This window comes from Mytilus californianus, unplaced genomic scaffold (genome assembly GCF_021869535.1).
Source record: "Mytilus californianus isolate M0D057914Y unplaced genomic scaffold, xbMytCali1.0.p SCAF_6, whole genome shotgun sequence".
Classification (NCBI taxonomy): domain Eukaryota; kingdom Metazoa; phylum Mollusca; class Bivalvia; order Mytilida; family Mytilidae; genus Mytilus; species Mytilus californianus.
The window spans coordinates 68,021,173-68,046,329 of record NW_026262712.1 but is presented as its reverse complement, the minus strand read 5'-3'; the positions used below and the strand labels follow the sequence as shown (position 1 = coordinate 68,046,329).

The 25,157-nt window shown below is 32.7% G+C and overlaps 1 protein-coding gene across 2 annotated transcripts in view; it reads right to left on the bottom strand.

The window, feature by feature from the left end:
- Window positions 1–25,157, bottom strand: part of LOC127706853 (heat shock 70 kDa protein 12A-like) — a 90,797-nt gene that overhangs the window by 6,358 nt on the left and 59,282 nt on the right. For both annotated transcript variants that reach the window (XM_052211573.1, XM_052211572.1), the window contains 4 exons: window positions 19,264–19,354; window positions 15,106–15,293; window positions 8,576–8,660; window positions 2,155–2,298 (listed from right to left, as the gene is read on the bottom strand). In XM_052211573.1, coding sequence (XP_052067533.1) covers window positions 2,155–2,298; window positions 8,576–8,660; window positions 15,106–15,293; window positions 19,264–19,354 — 508 coding nt within the window. The remainder of the gene's footprint in view (window positions 1–2,154; window positions 2,299–8,575; window positions 8,661–15,105; window positions 15,294–19,263; window positions 19,355–25,157) is intronic.

The window sequence follows — 25,157 nt, the reverse complement described above, 5'->3', positions numbered from 1 at the left end:
TACCGTTAATGGTATTATCTTTCGTAATAAAATAAATTGTCTTAATAGAGAACTAATCAAGTAACAGTGTTTCATTTATTTTTTCTTGGAAATAATATGTAAGACAAACAAAATCGTATGATACTAATATTTTTGGTTAGAAAATAAAAACTTGCATTAATGTTGCTATTTTCATGAATGATTGATTTATGTATGTATGTTGCATTTTGCTTTCGAATATGCACTGTTCAAAATCCATTTGTTTTGAGGGCTTAAATGAAAAAAAAAGACAAGTTCTATTTGGGTTACCCTCATCAAATGAATAAAGAAATTTTTCTTGTTCTTGTTCTTGTTCTTGTTCTTCTTGGTCTTCTTCTTCGTCTTCTTCTTATTATTATTATTATTATTATCATTATTATCAATATCTTTATTATTATTATTTTATTATTTTTATTATTATCATTATTGTTATTATTTTTATCATTATTATAATTATTTATATTATCAATATTATTATTAAATGGTCATTTGTTTTCAATTCTTTTTTGTCGGAAGACTATTATGTCGGGAAAAGAAAAAAACTTTTCAAAGCAAAACGAAATCAAAGAATAAATGAACAAAGCAGGAGTGCCCTTAAATGACGACGTAACGTATGTTTGGCTGTCTTTTACCCAAACTATTGTAGACAGTAGATAGAAAGAAAAATAAAAAAGCTAAAATAAAATCACCAATACAAGATCAACAAAAAAGAGAATTAAGTCATAAATATTATATATAGCTGATAATGCTAGACAGTGGTCATTATTGAAGATTCCAATAAATTTAGATGAGCGATGCGGACTCTTTAGAGCATCTAGTTTTGTTTTCAAAAACTCAGAATCAGAAATTGAAATTGGTTTTGAACAACATTTTTCAAATGTTGTTAAAATATATCCAAAACAAAAAAACTTGACTTTTTTCGCTGTACGGTTTATGAGGTTTAAAAAATGAAAAACGAAAGAATTAGTTTTTCCGTTTTCCGATTTTAAATAACATAATCAAAATGATTGGACGCAAATATACAAAAAAAAATAATAACAAATTGAATGTTCAGTATGGCTCAAAGTAAAAATAATTGTTTTCGACATATATGAAAAATAGAAGATGTGGTATGATTGCCAATTAAACAACTTTCCACCTATTACATAATGACGTAGATGGAAGCAAATGTGAGGCCTTAAACAATGAGCAAAACCAATATCATAAAGTAAGCTAAAAAACAAAAGCACCGGCATCACAAAATGTAAATCAAACTTAACAAAAAAAACCAACATGTTATGTACAAAACAAAATACGAAAAACAAAAACGATAGAAAGAAGCGACCAAAGTCAAAGTCTGAATTACAGTCTCCTGACTTGGGACAGGAATAAACAGGAAAAAGTAAAACAAAAATATCGAACTCCAAGGTAAATTCAAAAAGAGGAAGTCTAGAAAAACTGACAAAAATTAAACATTAGCAACCAACAGAACGAGTCATATTCCTGACTTGGTATTTGCATTTTCCGAAGACAATGGTGGGTAAACCCTGCTTTTTGCTAACCAAACCTCCCACTTGTATCACAGTTGTTTATATTTCCGTTATATAAACAAAATTGAGTGAGCAACCCAAACAGACATAATAGATTAATATGACAATATTTGGAATCAAGCAGGCAAACAACACAACTGACTAAAATTTCAAACAAACAGAAAAATAAATCTAACAAAATACGCCTACAAAAAAGTTGTAGTTGATAGTAAACTTGACAATGACGTCAACAAAAAAGTTTTTGTAGTTAAGAGTATATTGAAAAGACGCAGATAAAAAAGTTTTTATAGTTGATAGAACAAATCATCTCGATAAAGTTCAAATTAAGTAAAATATAAATACAAGGATAAACAAAATGGAAACAACACTGTAAAACCTCTTGCGTCCGAAAGTGGAGGGTAACAGTAAAAATCGTTTTGTTTATTTGCTTAATTTCTAAATCCTCAATATTAAAATAATCCAACGTATGTTCATCTTCTAAAATATGTAGATTTTGCTTCTAATTTTCTTTTCTTTTTTTTTTTTGCTTTCAATAGGAATATAGTAGACTGTTTCTCTTTTTTATTTAAACTGTTTGTTTATTGCTTATAAACAATATTATAGATACCTTCCGTTGCTGCGTACACAATTAAGGTATCACTGTCGTCATGGAAACTATCCGATTCAGGTGCGTTTGATAAAACCTCTGGTTCACCAATTATCGGCTTCGGTTTCTCTCGACACATATCAAAAAAGAAAACCTTTGGCTTGCCTAATGAAAACAAAAGTGCATGATAAAAACTCAAATCAACTAGTAGGATTTAACACATACGGACAAACCAATCACAGGGCAAATTTATTTTATGAAATAACCATTTACTGCATACCTGTTCTAACAGCTTATGCGTAATTACATGGCCCAGTGTGATTCTAATGCTACACATTACACAGACATACATTTATATTTAAAAAATGCTGTCAGTATGTTGTTTTGTGTGAATGCGATTTCACACCATATTTGAAATTTTACAGTTTTAATATAGACTTTAAGTTGACTTTAGAAGGCATTCTTTATTTTGTGCAAACACTTTTGAACTTTATATTATGAACATTTCATAACACTCATACATGTAAAGCAAAGCTAAATACACCCATCACTGTGCATTGATTTTACTGTCAGATGGGAAAGGTAAGTCGGTGTGACCATATTCCTATTTCATAGTCCATCCTTTATATCAATGTTTATGTGAATGAATATATAACTTACATTTCACTGATTTAAAAAACATGTGGTCTCTATGTATTTCTCTTTCAAATAAGGAATATAATTCACAACTTCCGGTCTACAAAATCCCCTTTCCAGTTTCATAGCTCACATAAAACTGATTCGAAAAAAATATTGTTTTTTATACTTTTGCTTAAAATAAGAGTGATAATGTGCTCCTTCCGGTCTTCAAAATGCCACTTCCGGTTCATATGATATGTAACATTAAACTGATTCTTTAAATATATGGTTTCTTTGTTTTTCCAATGCTACATCCAATTGATTTTTTTAAGGTTGTATTTTCTCAAATCTATAACGCAAAACACTTTGTGCCTTTGACATGTACCAGTATGAAGTTATACTAGAGGTTTTCTCATCTGACAGCAAAGATCCAGAATGTGAAAAATTCCCTTTAACCTTGACCTCAATTTTTAGGTTACAAATCAACGATCTCAAACCAAAATACCCAGAGAATTAAGACCATGCAAAAATTGAAAATTTAGAACATGACCTTGACTAAGTGCTTGAACTCAATTTCCTGTTTATTGCAACTAGGACCTCAAATCGAGTATCTCTAGGTCTCTATAACTTACGGTTTATAAGTGGTTTACAAAAAAGTTGTGGTTGATGGTAAACTTGACAATGACGTCAACAAAAAAGTTTTTGTAGTTGAGAGTATATTGAAACGATAAACGAAGATACAAATGGTTTTATAGTTGATAGAACAAACCATCTCGATAAAGTACAAATTAAGTAAAATATAAATACAAGGATAAACAATATGGAAACAACACTCTAAAAACCTCTTGCGTGAAGGGTAACAGTAAAAATCAATTGACAAATGCCTGACTCCTCATATTGTTTATTTGCTTAATTTCTAAATCCTCAATATTGAAATAATCCAACATATGTTCATCTTCTTCCTTCGTAAATTTTACGGACGCCATCACGAGTTGGTTGACCGTTATAGAATAACCGTTTCACAGATGATATCGGATATGTTCCTTATGTCGTAACTACAATACCCTTCCCTTTTCACGAATGTGACCTACCGAATTAGACTATTTACCGGATTTGTAATAACATAAGCAACACGACGGGTGCCACATGTGGAGCAGGATCTGCTTACCCTTCCGGAGCACCTGAGATCACCCCCAGTTTTTGGTGGGGTTTGTGTTGCCTAGTCTTTAGTTTTCTATGTTGTGTCATCTGTACTATTATTTGTCTGTTTGTCTTTTTATTTTTGGCCATGGCGTTGTCAGTTTGTTTTCGATCGATGAGTTTGACTGTCCCTCTGGTATCTTTCGTCCCTCTTCTATAATATGTAGATTTTGCTTCTATTCTTGTCTGAATTTGTCTGAATTTTAATTACCATTCTAAAATTGGGAATAAGGTCTAATTTTATCTTAAGGTATTATTAACATTCTGAATTCCTTTGAACAAATTCTTAATATTCTAAATTGGTCTGAACAGATGCTTAACAATCTGAATTTGTCTTCACAGGTTCTTAAGATTCGAAATTTGTCTAAACCGATTTTTAACATTCTTAATTATTTGTCATGATGGATTCTTAACAATTGATTCTGTCTCATCATATTCTTTTCACGTTTTCGGTTAAATAAAAATGTTTAAACATGTCAGCTTATATATTGAAGAATGCTTCCGAGCTAGATTCTTCTAAAACAATACAAGAATCCCGTAGGGCGCGAGATCACACAATTTGTTTAGAATATCAAGTTAGACCATATGATAAAGTTTCAGTTTAATGTGGAAGTGATGTTTGTCACAGTGTTTTAAAACAATCAACAAAAGCAAACATATTTTATACGACGACAGTGAAAAGCAAGTCTATTTTACCTATGACTAGTACCATATCATTATATGATTGTTTATTTTATTATTTTGTAACTGTGACAGAATAGCCAAACTAAATGCGAATTCAATTCAGTTTTAAAAAGGCATTTTGATGACTAGAACCGCCTTTTATCCGTTTAGAAATTGTGAAAGTTTCGGTTGTTCAATCCAAAACTTAGTGACATAAGACAAGAAAATCTCTTCGAAGCAGGATAATTTAACATCGCACTAAACATGCTAAAAACTCTACTTTTATAAGTAATTCAAATAACTTCCGTATTGTGGGAACGTTGTTACAAGGTTCTGGCCCTTTGTTGGAATATATATATTCGTACATGCAAGGTTAAACTTAATAAATCACGATTATCAACATTGGTCCAAGATTTCACTACAGTGGTTAAAGAACGCGACACAATTCATAAACCACAAATCCTAATAATATTGCGATTATGAATGTTAAGCTTCGGACATTTGACTTGTTCTGCAATGGAATAGAGTGCTGGTCGAATGTGTGTGTACAACATGAAGCGTGCTTTTGTCCATCATTATAGGACATTTCAAAACATTTCTTCATTGAAGAATACATTTTGGGCATATCAGTATAAAATAATGGACAGTACCATCGGGGTTGCTTCTAGGCAATGAAAAATGAACCCTGTTCAGAAAGGAATAGTTTGTCCTGTTGCTTGCAACTCTATATATCCCTCAACAAACGGCTAGACAACCCCAATCTCTGATCGACAGTATATGCTTGCCATGATTACATGATTATTGTTTTTCGAAAATTTCCTATTGTCGTGATTGTTCTGCCCTACAGTCTAGTCTGTATAAATTGATATGATATCTAAACTAGGGTTATCATTGATATCGCACTGCTTATGGTAAAACTTTTGTTCTGTATATTTGTATTTTTTGTTAAAGAATAACGTTTGAATCCCAGTAAAGGTTTAGAGTGGTGGTAAAGCAAGTTACTCTTTACCTGATTTTATTTTTTAAAGACCGTCATACCTTGTCTTGCTTGATTGTAGTTTATATTACAATATGTGCAAGCATTTGCAAAAATATAGATTGATTTAAACTTAGTTACCCGTGTTTTTTAAAAAAAAACTAAGGGAATCCCACGAACTTTAAAAGAATTGAGATCAGATGCTTCAACAGCATACGCGTCTTTTGCAATGCATGCATCAACATAAAGGGTTAATTAAGTTTTTACTTAGTATTCTAATATCTTAAACCGCGAAAAGATGTTACTAGTGAGTTGAGACACAGTAAAGCTTAAAAGTAACGCAATTCGTGATGGTGACCTTAAAATTTACTTTGTGGCCATTCCAGTCGCCGGTTCTTCCTCATAACTTTGTACATATAACCGAATTCGTATTAACACGAGCCAAACACACAGGTGCCACATGTGGAACAAAATCTGCTAGCCATTTGGGGGCACATGAGATAACCCCCGGGTTTTAGTTAGGTTCGAGTTGATCAGTCTTTAATTTTCTATAAAGTGTTTTGTAGAATTTTATTTGTCTTTACGTCGTTCTTCGACTTTTGACATGGCGTTGTGAAATTGTCTTCGACTATTAAGTTTGAATATCCCTTTGGTATCAACATGCATGCGCGTAAGGTATCAGTTGAGATACCGAAAGCCATACGATGGAGTAGAGGGTATGCTTTTATTGAGAACTGGGACATTGACATTGGAAATTTTAACATCATCATGTAACGTTTGTCATAGATTTTTGTTTGAAGTCGTCAATCTGTGTCAATATCAAGGAAAAGGTCAAGATATGAAGCAGCCATTCTGGATTCGGTAGTATCCTTTATCACAAGCTCTCTGGGATATATGAAACGTAAGCAATGACTGAAATGTTGGTTATAGAGTGACAGGACATCTTGATATATCTGAACTTCAAATTAAAGAACTAGGCAAAATGATTTTAATTAAGTCTTTGAGAAGGTTCTGTATTTCCAATTTAAATTATGACTGTAAACACCATTATGTTATTTTGACTTTTTCATCATTTTTTTTCAACTTTTATAATAGACAATTTCCAAACTTCTCTTCGGTATATTATCCATCGAATAAGACAAAGTCACAATCATCAATTCCGAGTTATTTCATCTTTACACCTGTCAACTGTGTCAAAATACCACGAACCACGATTAACTGTTAAATAAAACAACTGACCCACTTCTGCTTTTGAAAAAATAACACTATTCAAATGATTAAACTTAATGTATGCTACTTTGAAATGCTACAAGCCAAGTTTCAACGGACTTCCCAGTTTTGTCATCTTTTGGGATTTTGTCGGATCCCAACTATACAACTCAAAAACTTATTTTGCCTCATATATAAATAAAACTATACCAACTAAACCTCAGAAAGACTTACGAACACCCAAAAAAAAAAATCAAAGAAACAATAAAACAGCAACAAATACAATACATATGAAGTCCTAACTTTATGAGGAAAACTAATCATTCAGCCCTAATAGGGACCGGACACAACTTTTCAGAAATTATTTAAGTTAATGATTTAATAGTAGATATTTGAAAGTTTAAAAACAGAATTGTTTAAAAGAATCTTATTTCATAAAAAAAACTTGTGTATATGAAAAGAGAAATTGCAGTTTTATTAATTTACAGTAGTTACGATACAGTTTATACGTTAGCGCTTTATTGTATGATGTTGGAATCCGGTAAAACACAAAATGTCCCCGTTTACAGTACTTTGTATCTTCATAATTTGTCATCAAAAGGCTTTTACGATTAGCTTTTTCGATTAATGAATAAAGCAGTGTGTGTGATGTTTGAATAACATAAAAAAATGAAATATAATTGAGTGCAGCAATTGAAAAACAAGCAAAACTGCATGCCACTCATGATCTGCATTTTTAGTCTAATTTGATAGCTAAACGATAAAATTAAAAAACTGCACCATATGACTTTATGACGACCAATCTTAAATTCAAGCAAATTAATTTTCTAGGACTGTGCAAATTTTTAGCTGTGTAATATGAAATGATATTAAACTTTTTTAATAATCGACTTGTTCCTATTCCGTCACCGCACTAACAGTAGATGAACAAAAAAATCAAACGTGAGATACCGAGAAACAATACAAAATGACACTTATTTGCCAATTCCACGTGTTCTTAAGTGATAATAAACTCTTAATAGCCCACAATGCATTGTGTTTCATTGTGTCTCTTGGCCAATTCTCAGGGGCATGTTTACATTTTGTATTTATGAAATTACTATGCAAATGTATTCTGATGTCAGAAATTTAGTGGTCTTGACTTGTGTAAAGCGACGTATTATTTCAAACGAAAGTGATATTTTTAAACAGGAATGGGGAAATTATATCCCTTATTTCAAGCAAAGAACATATCAATGTATATATGTATTTATCAAATCCCCAAAATAGTAGTCAGGAGGGGAATAAAATCTAAAAAGAAAAAGTAGGAAAATGTTGCCTATTTACTTCCGATATATGACCAAATTAAAGAACGTTATTTACAAATTATTCTATATCTTGTTATTAACGGAATCAAGTGGCATTATCATACACTCTTAATCAAAACGCATTTTCATGAGACAAAATTTATACAGTTATCAAATAACTTATGGACATTTTTATAATTATCTATTCTATTTTTATAACGAGAAAATTTTACGGTTAACTGTTCTTTTGTCGTTTTATCAAATGCAGCAGTTGAGTTAAAAAGTAAAATAACAAAAATAACGAACTCCAGGAAAATTCAAAACGGAAAGTCCCTTACCAAATGGCAAAATCAAAAGCTCAAACACATCAAACAAATGGAAAACAACTGTCATATTCCTGACAGAAACATTCCTCTGTACTATTAGGAAACAATATTTAAAAATCATGCAACGCAGTTTTAACCTAATTGGTCTGATTGACTTCACTTACCTTTAAATGGCTTCGTTTTACTGGTTTTAAAGTACTCGACAATCTCATCCGTAGTAATGGTTCCTTTACAAGTTTTGATACCTTCCTGGAATAAATCAATGATGTTAATTTGTAAATTTGGTGTAACCAGTATAGAAACAGAATTGTGAAAGCATTTCAAATGTGTACATTCATTCAAATACAGCATCATAGATAATGTTCTTGTTTAACATATATATACGTTTGAGTTTTTTACTAGACTATATATATTTATTTCTGTTATCTTATACACGTGTCTCTATTACCGTATCCACGTGTACATTCACGTGTATTTGTTAAATTATATTTATTTAAATAAACATTGACCTTTGGTCCGAATTGGACTTTTCTGACAGTTATGTTAAATTTTTAGTTTAAAGTCGCAACTTGTGTTTCACGAATTTCAAAAGCCGGAATGGATTTATTTGTTTATCAACCTACGGTGTGTTATCAATTGAAGCTCAGTTTTCAGTTCATATACATCACAATACGTTATATCTGAACCAAATGAAGATGTTTCTGACCACGAATCTAGTAGTGGACAAGGTGAGCCTTCCACAGCCGCGGTCAATCAAGATTCTAGTGAATCTAGGCAAGGTATAGTTGATACCTTTGATTTATTCAAAACTTATTCTGACAATAAGCTGTTCTATTTAAAGTAGGTAATTATTTCTGAGTGTTAAAAAGGAAATTAATTTGAAATTTAAAAGCAAAGAGAACAAAATTCAGTATCGGTATAATGAGGAAATCCTCTCTGGGCTATCTATATTACAGAAACATAACATTTTAGGGCAACTGGTATTTCGCTGGTATCTGATCTTGTTGTCAGATTTAAAGCACGCGATAAACGTATTCGCATTGCTGATACCTCTACATCGGGTTGGTCAACAGTGAGGGAGTGTGAGCAAAATTAAATTGCCAAAACTACCGAAGATGAAAAGAAAATTAGACAAGCAGAACCTAGAGTCGTCTTGTCTATCAAGGAGAAACGTAACCGTTCTATTCCGTGTGCCAGTGCACATACGAATGCCAGATCTGAAACTGCACCAAATTCTTATAGCACTTATAGTCGCCGTTCTACTCATCAACAGGCCTTTTATTTGGGCTTCGAACGGCGTGAGCTGTGCCGATGGAATATATGCTTCCTGTGCCGGAAAATTGATCAATGGAAAAACATACTGTCCTCTCAACATTAGAAGCAACCAGAACACAATCAATTCAGGCTACTAGAAGCAGCAAGGCGCCCAACATATCTTCAGATACATTTAATGATAAGTACTTATTAAATCTATTTGTAGTATATGGAGTAATACTGGTTTGACGGATCTCGAGGTCTTTTTAAAACAAACTATCTTTTTTGAAAATTGTAATTTAAAAAAAAACAGTTCTTAAGGTGTAAAAGGCAATCTTAAAAAAAACATTCGTTACTGGAAAGATATTGGCGCTAGTGTTTTTATTTTTAGATATTATTTCCCAACGTTATGTAATTTCTTCACAGAAGCTCTTGAAAAACAAATTTCAATAATAATAAATCGGCCTTCATTAATCCAGTTTTTCTCGACAAAGATGTATCTGAATAAGTAGCCAATGGTTGTGATATTAACGTCCATTTCAAACCATTGTATTGTCAATACGCTTAGTGTTGCAACACATAAATCAGGAAAAAAGAAACTGATTTAAATATGATGATTGGAAGGTTGCAATTTGGTTATTTTGCAAACATTGCCGCTTATATATATTGTAAGGTCCAGGTACCGTCATTTTGATATCAGTACTCAGCAACAAACTTATGTATGATTTCTTAGCTAGGAATTTACTACTGTTTTATTGTATTACCAAATGGACTTTTATTTATTATCATTTATTTACGTTAGTGTTCGAAAGCAATGGTGAAGTATTGTTGAGTAAAGGTAATCAACATAGTTTTTTTGTAAGATTATGGCTTATGTTTGAGTGTGGATTATGACTCTTTTAAAAAAGACTACGAGTTCACTCGAAAATCTTTAACATCTGCCGGTGGTTTTTTTTTTTTGGTTTTTTTTTTTTATTAATGATGAAAATCCATTTTTGAGCCGGTCCAGATACTTGAATGGCTTGCCATTTTATGAGATTCAAAAAGGTATGTTTTGCTTATTTCTAATAGAAGAATAAGAGATCTCATAGATTCCCTGAATTCTGTTTTGTCGACTTTTCCGCAGACTACAGCTAGGCATTTAGCTCAGGTAACGGGACGGATCATAGCTATGTCGCCTGTAATTGGTAATATAATTAAATTAATGACCCGTTATTGTTGTATGATCTTGAATTTATAGCTACTTGGGATTCGTTATTACAGTCAGGATTCTACTTCGTCAAAATTATATCCCCATTACGCCACCTAATTTTTTTAATCGTGAAAATGGAAGCCATTGTAGGGATGACGCGCTGTCAATTTAGCTCCTGAAAACCGATAAATTTATCCACATAGCTTCATTACGATTCTTACATGACAGTTGTATTTTAAAAGACAAATGTATCTACTAGCTATTAAGCATCATTAAATATGCGTTTATGCCTAGGCCCTTTTGCAATGTTTTGTAAACTTTAAAAAGTTTTCTGATCGGTTGTCAGAGGGAATTTTAGAAGGGTAAATAATACTAAAACTAGAGGCTCTCAAGAGCCTGTGTCGCTCACATGATTCTACTTTGGTTTTGGAAATCATGTAAAAATAGATTAAAATCATAACAGATACCCTAATAATGAGTGAGGCCAAATTTGGTTTAATATTGGTCCTGTAAGTTAATAAAAAAATCCTGGTGGCCATTTTGAACAGTTAATCGGCAACAAAGTAGCAACACTTCATCAGCACCTCATAAGAAACATTTATGCCATGTTTTGGTTTCATTCCATTCAGTGCACCTCTAGAAGAAGCATTTGTATGTATTTCCCATAGGGTCTTATGTTAAAGGAAGTCCCCCCATTGGCGGCCATCATGGATGAAGGATCAGCTTCAAAGTAACAAAACTTAGTCAGCACCTCATAAGGAACATTCTTGCCATGTTTGGTTTCAATCCATTCAGTAAGTGGTTCTCTAAAAGAAGACATTTGTATGTATTGTCCATAGGGTCTTATGTTAAAGGAATTTCTCCCATTGGCGGCCATCATGGATGAAGGATCAGCTTATAAGTAACAAAACTTAGTCAGCACCTCATAAGGAACATTCTTGCCATGTTTGGTTTCAATCCATTCAGTATGTGGTTCTCTAAAAGAAGACATTTGTATGTATTGTCCATAGGGTCCTTTGTTAAACATTGTCCCCATCTGGCGGCCATCATGGATGAAGGATCAGCTTCAAAGTAACAACACTTGGTCAGCACCTCAAAAGGAACATGCATGCCATGTTTGGTTTCATTCCATTTTTATGGTTCTCTAAAAGAAAACATTTGTATGTATTTCTCATAGGGTCCTATGTTAAACTAAGTCCTCCGCTGGCGGCCATCTTAGATTATGGATCGGCTTCATAGTAACAACACTTGGTCAGCACATCATAAGGAACATTCATGCCATGTTTGGTTTCATTGCATTCAGTGGTTCTCTAAAAGAAGACGTATGTATTTCCCATAGGCTCCTATGTTAAACTAAGTCTCCCGCTGGCGGCCATCTTGGATGATGGATCAGCTTCAAAGTAACAACACTTGGTCAACACCTCATAAGGAACATGCATGCCATGTTTGGTTTCATTCCATTCAGTGGTTCTCTAAAAGAAGACGTTTGTATGTATTTCCCATAGGGTCCCATGTTAAACTAAGTCCCCTGCTGGCGGCCATCTTGGATTATGGATCGGCTTCAAAGTAACAACACTAAGTCAGCACCTCATAAGAACCATTCATGCCATGTTTGGTTTCATTCCATTCAGTGGTTCTCTAAAAGAAGACATTTGTATGTATTTCCAATAGGGTCCCATGTTAAACTAAGTCCCCTGCTGGCGGCCATCTTGGATTATGGATCGGCTTCATAGTAACAACACTTGGTCAGCACCTCATAAGGAACATTCATGCCATGTTTGGTTTCATTCCATTCAGTGGTTCTCTAAAAGAAGACATTTGTATGTATTTCCCATAGGGTCCCATGTTAAACTAAGTCCCCCGCTGGCGGCCATCTTGGATTATGGATCAACTTCAAAGTAACAACACTCGGTCAGCACCTCATAAGGAACATTCATGCCATGTTTGGTTTCATTCTATTCAGTGGTTCTCTAAAAGAAGACATTTGTATGTATTTCCCATAGGGTCCTATGTTAAACTAAGTCCCCCGCTGGCGGCCATCTTGGATTATGGATCGGCTTCAAAGTAACAACACTCGGTCAGCACCTCATAAGGAACATTCATACCATGTTTGGTTTCATTCTATTCAGTGGTTCTCTAAAAGAAGACATTTGTATGTACTTCCCATAGGGTCCTATGTTAAACTAAGTCCCCCGCTGGCGGCCATCTTGGATAATCGATCAGCTTCAAAGTAACAACACTTGGTCAGTACCTCATAAGGAACATTCATGCCATGTTTGGTTTCATTCCATTCAGTGGTTCTCTAAAAGAAGACATTTGTATGTATTTCCCATAGGGTCCTATGTTAAATTAAGTCCCCCGCTGGCGGCCATCTTGGATGATGGATCCGTTACAAAGTAACAACACTTGGTCAGTACCTCATAAGGAACATTCATGCCATGTTTGATTTAATTCCATTCAGTGGTTCTCTAGAAGAAGTTCAAAATGTAAAAAGTTAACGACGACGACGGACGACGACGGACGACGGACGCCAAGTGATGAGAAAAGCTCACTTGGCCCTTCGGGCCAGGTGAGCTAAAAAGTCTAATTAAATATTTCGTGGAAGGGCAGACTAAATATTTTCAGAGGCTGAAGACTTATTATCCTAGATACCAAACACAAAACCTTAAAAATTTTTTGAAGTTATGCATTTTTAAGATCCACTTGTAAAGTCTGTCGTCAAGTACTTTTAGTCAAAATTTGTTATACAAACACACCTACTCTATTATTATGGCTCATTAGAAAGGTATTTCACTTGTCTAATGACCTATATATTTAATTTTTTAGTACTGTGAATTTTAATGTTATCATATCAACATGTAGCCTTAATATATAAAAACAATAGAATCTGAAGCAAGATGATGTCTCAAATATTTTAGCTTTTTCTTTTTTCAAGACAAAACAGTCAACTCAAAGACGCCTGAATATTAAAAGGTGTACTCGACTTTCCCTTTTTGAAGAGATTATTGTCCATTTTTAGGATGATTTTTTCACAAAAAAACTGTCGCTAGGGGTAGAGATGCAAATTAATGCTTTAAAAGGATAATTATTTTATCTTTCTGTGGATTTTTTTTTTGTTTTTTTTGGCGGAATTTATGCCTATGCACAATAAAGGTCCACATGTTTTTGTTCCTACCACAGTCGACTGCTTCGTGAAAATTTGTCTTTAATTTAAAAGTTTACAAATATCTCGAAGTACTATACTATAATTTAAGTAAAAACAAGAATGTAAGATGCAAAAAGTCCTAAATTGTGCACTTACATTAAACTTTTAAAGCCCGTAGAAACAGATGTAAACAATTCAAATATACCAACTTGGCCTTTTTTACCTTCTGTAATAAAGAGTTCCTTTTCTTTTTGTTAATTTCAACTGGATATCTGCTTGGTAATTAGGAATAGTTGGAAAAGAACAAGTTAGAAAATTTTACGACTCTTAACAGCAGACATTTGTCTGCTTATAGTTGCTCTTCGGTAGTAATTTATTCAGACGCTAGCGGGCACCTTTATTGTTGAGGTAGGTTCAAAGCTTTTCCACAAAATGGCTAATAATATAGCAAATAATACAAAGTTCTACATTGAAAAAACTGAGAGCTATTGAACTTGCTTGAAGATCATACAAAATTACATTGAAAGGTGAAACTCTTAAGTGGTGTACAGATTATCAAAATTGCGTTAAAATAGTCAAAATTTAATCTATATGTATTCTTTAATGTATTTCTATAGATATACAATGGGTACCCAGGTCAAAAAAACAAAAGTGGATTATATCAGCAAAATGATAAATCACCAAGATTGTGTTTCTCTGGAATTGTTTTGATTTATAGATGAAATGTTGGGACAATTTATTGTTTTGCTAACTATTACAATAAGAAGATAGCTTGATTTAATTCTTTGTTCAGGAATCCTGATTCTGAAGCTGTAGATGCATTTTCTCAGAATTGGATTTCCGAAAACAATTGGCTAGTTCCGCACAGTACATGATATATAATGGCAAGTAGGATGGTATATCTTTCAGATCAGCTATGTTTTGTGCATCGTAAAGGATGATAATGTAATTACCATGCCGTCACATCAGTGAGAACATAATTCACACTTCTTTGTAAATGCATACTGGCTTCCGTTGTTATGGAATCAAACAATAAAACAATTAAATATGTATAGTATACATCAAAGGGAGAAAAAATAAACGATGTCATGAAATAAACTTACAGCGTTGCCATGACTCATAACAATACAGAAAAAAGAGTAATATTTGTCAGCATCTGCAATAAGGTACGTGTCTCTTATATCCTTTAGGCACTCTTCCAGCTCTTCTTTTGATATATCTGACCGACATTCCACATGATACTTCAGTGTTTCGAAGAAAGTTTTCAAATCATCGACATCTTTTTGAGAACCTATAAAACAGGAGCCTTTAAACTTTAGATATGGTGTGTGATACTAAATCATGTTTTGTGTCTTCTTTTTTTTTTTTGCCTGTTAAAAGCAAAGAGTACCCTCATTTTCAATTGATGCTTGAAGGATCTTTTGAACCGATGTACTATAAAGTAGCCAGATTAAAAAGGCATCACCTGTCAAATTCATGTTCACCGTTTTGATTCAAATTTTCATATTTGATTTATAACATACTAAAACGTATATCCAAATTACAAAAAGTCTAAAACAAACAATTAACAATACATGGACTCGATAATATGTATCAATATTTCGTGTGTATTTTTGTCTAGACGTCATGTAATTAACTATCGAGACTATCCGAAGACTGCCGACGGTCATATAACCCGATATAAACAAGAAAATGAATATAAACAGAAAGCGACCATGTGCAATTGGCTTTTTCTAGGTCTGTCTGATTTCATATCGTAGGTTAAAAACTATGTTTATCATCGTTTTTACCTGTATAAGAATGATTTTTTTGTGGTTCAAACAGTCACCCAAATGGTTCATCCTTGTTTCACTTTCAATAGATATAAGAAGATGTGGTATGAGTGCCAATGAGACAACTCTCCATCCAAGTCTTAATTCATAAAAGTAAACCATTATGTTGACATTCTCTTCCTTTTAATAGCCGAATACATGCCTACCACTCTCCAGCTAAGAGATTAAATTGAAGGTCACATGAATACGGATTCTATGTGGTAGAATCACTCTCTTGCAAGTAAATAATTCATCAGAGATGTTTCCTAGCTTATTTTGACAAAATTGAACCAAATTGAATGCTAAAAGCGAATTATTTTACTATATCACTTTCATTAATGATTGAATAAAAAAAATAAAAATTTTGATTTTTTATATATCTCGTAGCTAATGCCCTTTAAGAACTTAATGAATGTCTTTTTTTCGTCTTCAAATAAAATAAATGGAGAATGTTTCCATGGGACACAGATGATGCCCGTTAAAAAGGGGCATTACTCGAGAACGGTAAAAGTGACGCCATCCAAATTTTAACTTGATCTGTGTTTTGTAGTAATAAGCATTGTGTATACCTTCTGAGACTACTATAAAACAGAGATTGGTCACTTTCCGTACTGCCTAGTCAAATTGTAATTAAAACGATGCCTACGATCACGTGACTCCGTCACGTGCACGTGACGCGAAATGATTGACAAGAAGGCATCGATCCGCCATTGTTGACTACGGAAGAGAAAATACTGTAGGTCTTACAGGTCAATTTGTATGGTTAATGGGAAAAAATCAGACTAATATTTGGTTTCCTGGATAGTATTACTGCATTCTTTAGTGTTAATACTATGCAGTGATGTAAAATTTGTATTTATATGAAATACCAATTTGTCTACATTAGAGTTCCCCTGAAGTAGACGTACACCAGTCAAGGTGCATAATACAGAACATGAGGTTTTACAGGTCAATTTGTATTGTTAATGGAAAAAATTCAGACTAATATTTGGTTTCCTGGATAATATTTATGCAGTCTATAATTATAATCTTCTACGGTGATGTAAAATTTATAAACATGTGAAATACCAATTTGCCGTTTAAAAGGGAATTTTGTTTAATTCACGTTTCATTTGTGACTCATTTCTGGCTTGAAATTGAAATTTGATAATTCTCCATCAACGGACTTTTTTAATTGAATAAATTGAAACAGTTGTCCTCAAAATAGATTTCAAGTCACAACGGTTGATTTGGTTTGAGGCAATAACTCTTGTTTTTAAGCATTTCGTTATAAATGTGGATTTGAGGAAAACATGGTATAGTATCTTTATATTTCATATGAGAAACAAACTTTGCATTATATGTTTAATGTACACGTGACGTGTCTTTTGTCCACGAATATATCATGGGCATACATATATTGCAAGAAGGAAATGATTAGGCTTTGCTTTTTTCTTAAATGACCACGGAAACTGAAGAATAGGTATTGTCACAAACTCTCAGCAATATATATATATATATATATTAATTATCATACCAAAAAACATCCTCATTAAATTATTTCGTTAAAAAATAATTTGATTAGGGAAAAAACCTCCCCTTTTTCATTAACGAAATATGCAAAGATTGAAATAAAACAGAAAAAAAGGGGGGTCAGACGGAAGCTCTGAAAGAATTGGTTAACAAATAAAAATCACGTTGGGAAAACTTTGGATTTAAGTTTTGTCACATTTCTATAACTTTGAGATTCTTGCATAATTACCAAATCTAATACACTACAAATCTTTCTTTTTGGGATAAGTAATAAACATTAAAATAGAAAACGAATTCGGCAACTACTGCATTATCAAATCTTTTTTTTTTTTTTTTTCGTTAAAGATCTGTTTAAATTGAAACAATCATTGATTAAAAGCCAAAAAATTTCAAAGAAAAAATTCAGATGATTGCATGTATCTTAATCATATTCACAGCGAATAAACTAGTGCACCGACGATATTTGACAAGTTTTTCTACAATAAACGAAGCCTTCATGTATCCTGATCACCCAGCTGTGAAATCAAAATCAATCTTGCTTTTGAAACTATGAAATAAGGTATGAAAATAAAGGTATGAAATAAAGGAGAGTCTTGATGGGGTCCTTCATTTCTGTATTCTTTAATTTTTAGGCTATTGTTCTCTATTCTTTATACTTTTAGTCCATTATTCTCTATTCTTTACATTTTAGCACCTCAATATTCTCTATTCTTTATTTTGTTGGTCCATTTTCTCTTTTCTTTATAATTTTTGCCAATTATTCTCTATTTTGTAAATCGCCATCCACACCCTGATAAATGTTTACTACAATAAACGGAGCCTTCGTGTATCTTGGGTACCCAGCTGTGAACTTAAAATTTATCTCCCATAGTTTTGAAATTACCTGTCATCACAAGTTGTCAGTAAAACATTATGTAAGATTAATGAGATTAAACTATACACATTCAGATTCATTCACATTTTCAAGAGTCGCATAACGGAAAAAACTAAAGTAATTAAAAAAACCATTTTCAAATGAATAGTGATAACTGCAATTGATAGATAAAAAATATTTTGCTTTGTTTTTAAAGAGAATAATACCCGATACTGATTATGTGAAAGCGGGAACAGTGGTTATGTGTCGTCTGCTACGGTTAGATACGAAATTGAAGTTCCTAGCTGTTCATACGAAACTACATTAAAATAACGTTGTCAACTTTACCAGTAGTCACGGTCTTATTGCGAAATCGCGAGTGACCAATCTCTGTGTTATAGTAGTCTCAGATAAGTTTCATAACATTTTGTTGAGGCAAAATAGTTAGAGAACGGAAACCAATTTTAGGACGGACAAGGGTAACACTTAATGCCCCCTCCGCCGCAGCGGGAATAACAATGCTGGTATTAGCTATAGAATAAAGAAGAAAAACAACATTATCTTTAGGTTAAAATTATCAATTAAAGAAGATAACTTATCTTACACTGATTAAATCAAACAGATATATTATAATACCTTTATGAAAATGGGGACTTTACTTCTTCTTTACTTAACAAAAACTTTCAATTCATATCGTAATTATTAACACTGATTCTAAATATATATATATATCTATAAGCGACTAGAATTGGGTCAATGCCCTATTTTGCCTCAAATTGAGGAACACAACTATTAATGGAAATAAAAACAACTGTATGCAATGATATCAGACATGATGCTTTTTTTAGTATTTAACTGAGCTTAACCATTTGTGCTTTCTTTGAGAGCAGAAAACATAAATAAAACAAAATAGACAAAACAAAGATGATCGAAATGTGTAAGTGGTCATGCAAACAATGATATCAAGCATCTATGAATATTTTAGATGCAGCACTAGGTTTAAGGTTGTTCAGAAAATTATCCAAATTTGGTTCTTCTAACGTCAGTTTTGAAATAAAAATTCAGAGAGCAAATTTTCAACGTACCTGTCCTCTCGTCTTTCCTTCCTGCAAACTCAAAGTTTATTACCAGTAAAAACCCTCTTTCGTCTTTACCTTTTTTATATACTTCTTTGGTCTAAAATAAAAACAATATCATTTGCTCCGCAATCTCATCTTAACGACTAGTTCAGAAACGCTAATACATAGTTTCCATCTTAATAGACGAGTCCCTGTTTGAAAAAAAAATGCTTTAGTAGCAATGGCCTTAAAAGTGGTACGGCAAAACATCTTTTTGTCTGACTATTGACCACAGATATTAGGTCAATATAAAGTTGATGAAGTCGATGCTCAAAGCATGATCACTTTTTCAAAAATACACAAAATAGAATTCTGAAATTTTATTTCCGTCCCTTATTCAATTTCCACACTAATTTAATGAAAAAGTGCCTTTTTATTTGAGGTTCTTGGGTCCTAACTTAGAAATGAGGTCAGGGTCAAGGTCATGTTTTCAATTTTGGCTTTTGTTTGTTTTTGCATGCATTACATCATCAGGAAGTTTAGGCTGATTTGGATCGATGCGATCCAGATGTGACGTCTTATTGGAGTTATCAACCCAAATTATTTTTTTCTGTTTCCTCTAAACCCTTTTCTTGCGGTATAAATTGGTTTCTCAAGATGTCGCTTAGATATTTTGGATATTATATCGAACAATAATTGCGCTTTTGAAACTCATTTTGTTTAGCCGAAACTTTTCATTGTGCGAGTTATTTCCCCAAACACTTTGTTTCTTGTTATTGTATCTTCTCCGTAACCAAAAAAAAAAGATAACGACAAAATTCTTTTTACATTTCGTTACATTTTAAGAAATGTTTGGCTGATTTGGATCGAAGCGATCCATTGACATCTTATAGGAGTTATCTACCTTTACCAAATAAATTTGTCGCTATGTCTTTGCAACTCATAAACCGTAAGCCATATTAACCTAGTTTTTTATTTGGGGTCCTTGGGTTCTATCTTACAAAATGATGTCGAGGTCAAACGTTAAGGTCATGTTCTAGATTTTGAGTTTTGCTTGTTTTATGATCTCCTCTGACACTTTTAGAAAATATATAAAAGAACTAGTGCAAAATGTTTGCTTTATTGTGATGAAGATATGACACATATGGTCTGAAACTATCCAATGAAATCTTCTGGTGCCGTGTATGTTATTACTACCACTGGGTCGATGCCTCTGCTGGTGGACTGATAGTCCGTGAGGGTATCACCATCCCAGTAGCCAGTACTTCGATACTGGCATGAAAATACGGATTTTGTGTTATTAAAATTTGCTGTTACAAATTTTTTGACATTATTTAAAGTTAAGGAATGTATCTCCCTCATTCAAAGCTCTGATTCCTTGCCCGGTTTTCGCTATACGTTTTGTCCTTTTTGGTTTATAGCACTCCATCCTTTTAATGAGCTTTGGATTTTCAAATATTTTTGCCTCGATCATCACTGAAGAGACATTGATTGTCGAAAATGCGAAGCTGGTGCAGAAAAAATAATACCGTTTATGTTATTATAGGAGTTATTGCCCCTGAAATGCTTTAATTTAAGGTTAATTGATTATTACTTCAACTTGGTATGTAATAAAGCCATAAGGTTCTTAGCAAAATGTTGGATGACATATGTAAAATGTCAACCAGGAGTGACCTTGAGTAATCAGAAGTAGCAATTGTTGCACTTTTTTCATATAAAGTACTTAAAACCATATAAATCCATCATTAGTGACCGGAAGTGACCTTCTATAAACCAAAAGTAGCTAACTTTCTCCTTTATTTTAGGCAAAAGTATATAGAAACCATATATTTTTTGGAATCAACGTAAATAAAGCTATCATATGAGGACAGAAGTCACATTTTCTAAACCGGAAGTAGCAAATTATCTCCATCAGTTCAGACAAAAGGAAGAAACCATATGTTTTTTTAATCCATAAGAAGAAACCTATGACTTTACGATATAGTAACTTTGAGTAAACCGAAGTAGCTTCTTATTAATTGTTTAGATATTTAATGTGGAAAGACCTCCAATTGTTCTCTGAACAATTTTTTTCTAAAGTTGTTTAATGTTTGTTACTGAATCTGCAAAACTTTAAATTGAAATTTTAAAACATAACTGTTTTTCAACAAAGCGGATTAAAAAATATGTTGATATTTTACTAAGGCAAATGCACACATGACAAACCCAATTATTAATTTTGGCATTTTCTTTTTTTAGAATCGGCTATTTCTGTTCATATCATAATTAAAAATAAGTATCCTCAATTTTGAATGGTTGCAATCAAGTGCATTTTTCTTCTTTATTTTTTTCAGTCAGATGAAGGATCTTCATATTTCACCATTGCCTGTATATATGTACAATGATATGCCTTTTTACTGTCTCTGTCGTGGTATTTGCCAAAGAGTATATGTATTTTTTATCCTTCACGGGGACGATTAAAATGTGACTGTTATGCTAACGTCTTTTTACGAAATTTTGATAGAATTAGATTCCGAACTTTTAACTGAATCATTTCTATTGATATTCGGTGTTATTAAGTAGCTATAGCATCCTGAGCCGAAATTTCGTTTCAAGAGTGGTGTTTTTCGCAAATATCCCTCCTGAACATCTATATATAAACATGGATATGATGTACAAATTTTTGCACCTCATGTTTGCGGTATACCATCTTTTCCGCAAGTTTATTGTTTACTGTTTGTTTTTAAATTAATATTTAATATCCATTTTGTTACATCTGGTGATCCGTTTAATTGGCAATCGCCATGACAGTCAGCAGGGTTTAAGAACATCCATTGTTCGACCTGCTAGTCAAATGCGTTTTGTTAAAATATACTTTTTCACTCATTTGGTCTTTTGGAAAATGTTGTTTGTGCTGTATTTAGACCCCTCTACCAAGAAATTTGTTTTGCATGCACACGTATAAAAATTGCGGTTTTTATCCAACGCAATCATAGGTTTGAACGTTGTTTTCAATTTAGACTTTTTTATATTTTTTCGTTTGGGCTGGTATTATATTTGCCTTCGGGTTTATATGATCCGTTCATCCTATTTTGACTCTTTCAAAATGCAAGAGTCTATCCTAAATTCAGGTAAATTATATGGTCTTCCAAATACCGTTTCGATTCCTAACATCACTGAAGAGACATTAATTGTCGAAATCCGGATATGGTGTACAAATTTTTGCACCTCATGTTTGCGGTATACCATCTTTTCCGCAAGTTAATTGTTTTCTGATTGGTAATAAATTAATAATAAGATCTATTTTGTTACATCTTGTGATCTGTTTATTTGGCAATCGCCAATGGCAGTCAGTAGGTTAAAGAACATCAGTTGTTCGAACTGCTAGTCAAATGCGTTTTGTTAAAATATACTTTTTCACTCATTTGGTCTTTTGGAAAATGTTGTTTGTGCTGTATTTAGACCCCTCTACCAAGAAATTTGTTTTGCATGCACACGTATAAAAATTGCGGTTTTTATCCAACGCAATCATAGGTTTGAACGTTGTTTTCAATTTAGACTTGTTTTTATTTTTTCGTTTGAGCTTGTATTATATTTGCCTTTGGGTTTATATGATCCGTTCATCCTATTTCGACTCTTCAAAATTCAAGAGTCTATCCAAAATTGAGGTTATTTATATGGCCTTCCAAATACCGTTTCGATTCTTAACATCACTGAAGAGACATTAATTGTCGGAATCCGGATATGGTGTACTAATATTTGCACCTTTTGTTTGCGGTATATCATCTTTTCCGCATGTTTATTGTTTTCTGTTTGATATTAAATTAATATTTAAGATCCATTTTGTTACATCTGGTGATCATTTTATTTGGCAATCGCCAATAGCAGTCAGCAGGGTTTAAGAACGTCCATTGTTCGACCTGCTAGTCAAATGCGTTTTGTTAAAATATACTTTGTATCTCATTTGGTCTTTTGGAAAATGTTGTTTGTGCTGTATTTAGACTCCTCTACCAAGAAATTTGTTTTGCATGCACACGTATAAAAATTGCGGTTTTTATCCAACGCAATCATAGGTTTGAACGTTGTTTTCAATTTAGACTTGTTTATATTTTGTCGTTTGGGCTTGTATTATATTTGCCTTTGGGTTTATATGATCCGTTCATCCTATTTTGACTCTTTCAAATTCAAGAGTCTATCCTAAATTCAGGTAAATTATATGGCCTTCCAAATACCGTTTCGATTCCTAACATCACTGAAGATACATTAATTGTCGAAATCCGGATATGGTGTTCAAATTTTTGCACCTCATGTTTGCGGTATACCATCTTTTCCGCAAGTTTAGTGTTTTCTGTTTTGTAATAAATTAATAATAAGATCTATTTTGTTACATCTTGTGATCCGTTTATTTGGCAATCGCCAATGGCAGTCAGCAGGGTTTAAGAATTTCAGTTGTTCGACCTGCTAGTCAAATGCGTTTTGTTAAAATATACTTTTTCACTCATTTGGTCTTTTGGAAAATGTTGTTTGTGCTGTATTTAGACCCCTCTACCAAGAAATTTGTTTTGCATGCACACGTATAAAAATTGCGTTTTTTATACGTGTGTCCAAAAGACCAAAAGAAGTGACAAAGTATATTTTAACAAAACGCATTTGACTAGCAGGTCGAACAACGGATGTTCTTAAACCCTGCTGACTGCTATTGGCGATTGCCAAATAAAATGATCGCCAGATGAAACAAAATAGATCTGAAATATTAATTTAATATCAAACAGAAAACAATTAACTTGCGATAAGATGGTATACCGCAAACAAAAGGTGCAAAAATTAGTACACCATATCCGGATTTCGACAAATAATGTCACTTCAGTGATGTTAGGAATCGAAACGGTATTTGGAAGACCATATAATTTACCTCAATTTTGGATAGACTCTTGAATTTTGAAGAGTCGAAATAGGATGAACGGATCATATAAACCCGAAGGCAAATATAATACAAGCTCAAACGAAACAATATAAACAAGTCTAAATTGAAAACAACATTCAAACCTATGATTGCGTTGGATCAAAACCGCAATTTTTATACGTGTGCATGCAAAACAAATTTCTTGGTAAAGGGGTCTAAATACAGCACAAACAACATCTTCCAAAAGACCAAAAAAGTGACAAAGTATATTTTAACAAAACGTAAACGTGAAGTTAAAAATGTAAAGTAGTAAGTAAATTATAGAGGAATCATGGAACAAGATTGACAGACATTGTACAGGCATGTGCCGCCCTTGTTTATAGACGTAAAACGTTGTTTGATTAAACATCTACTACAATAATGTAGATTGTTCATTTTCCCAATGTTATCAACGAAATTAAAATACAATTGTCTAAAACGATCATTCAAAATATTGAGACCCATCCTTTTCTTCACACTTAATTCAAAAATCAATAAAATAACAAATACTTTAAAACTAACTAATATATGGAAAATATCGTTGTGATAAGTAAAACAGAAATACCTGCAATTTTTTTTTTCAGTCGGTAAATAACTAGTAATATTTTATTTTTTATACGAACTCTTACATTTTACTTGTCGGTGTTGTTGTGAACTTTAGGTGTAGACAGTTATTTCAAAAGTCTAATACAAATGTATGAACATATCATTTATACCACGGATATATATTGGAGCACAAATATAAATAGAGCTGTCCGCTTAGCTTGACTAATATCCCCGTACATGCATGTTAGTTGCTGCTGTGACATTCAATATTGAGACAATGACATTTTGAGATTCTTGGTTTTCAGTCATTCATATTATATAATCATTGCCTTTGTGTTAGGTGGACACATGGTTACTGATATGTCAATATGACAGATCAATACTGACTCAGGCACAAAGTCGGATGTTTGTATACTGTAAATTAAGAATTTAATGCATCGATTTAATATTGCGA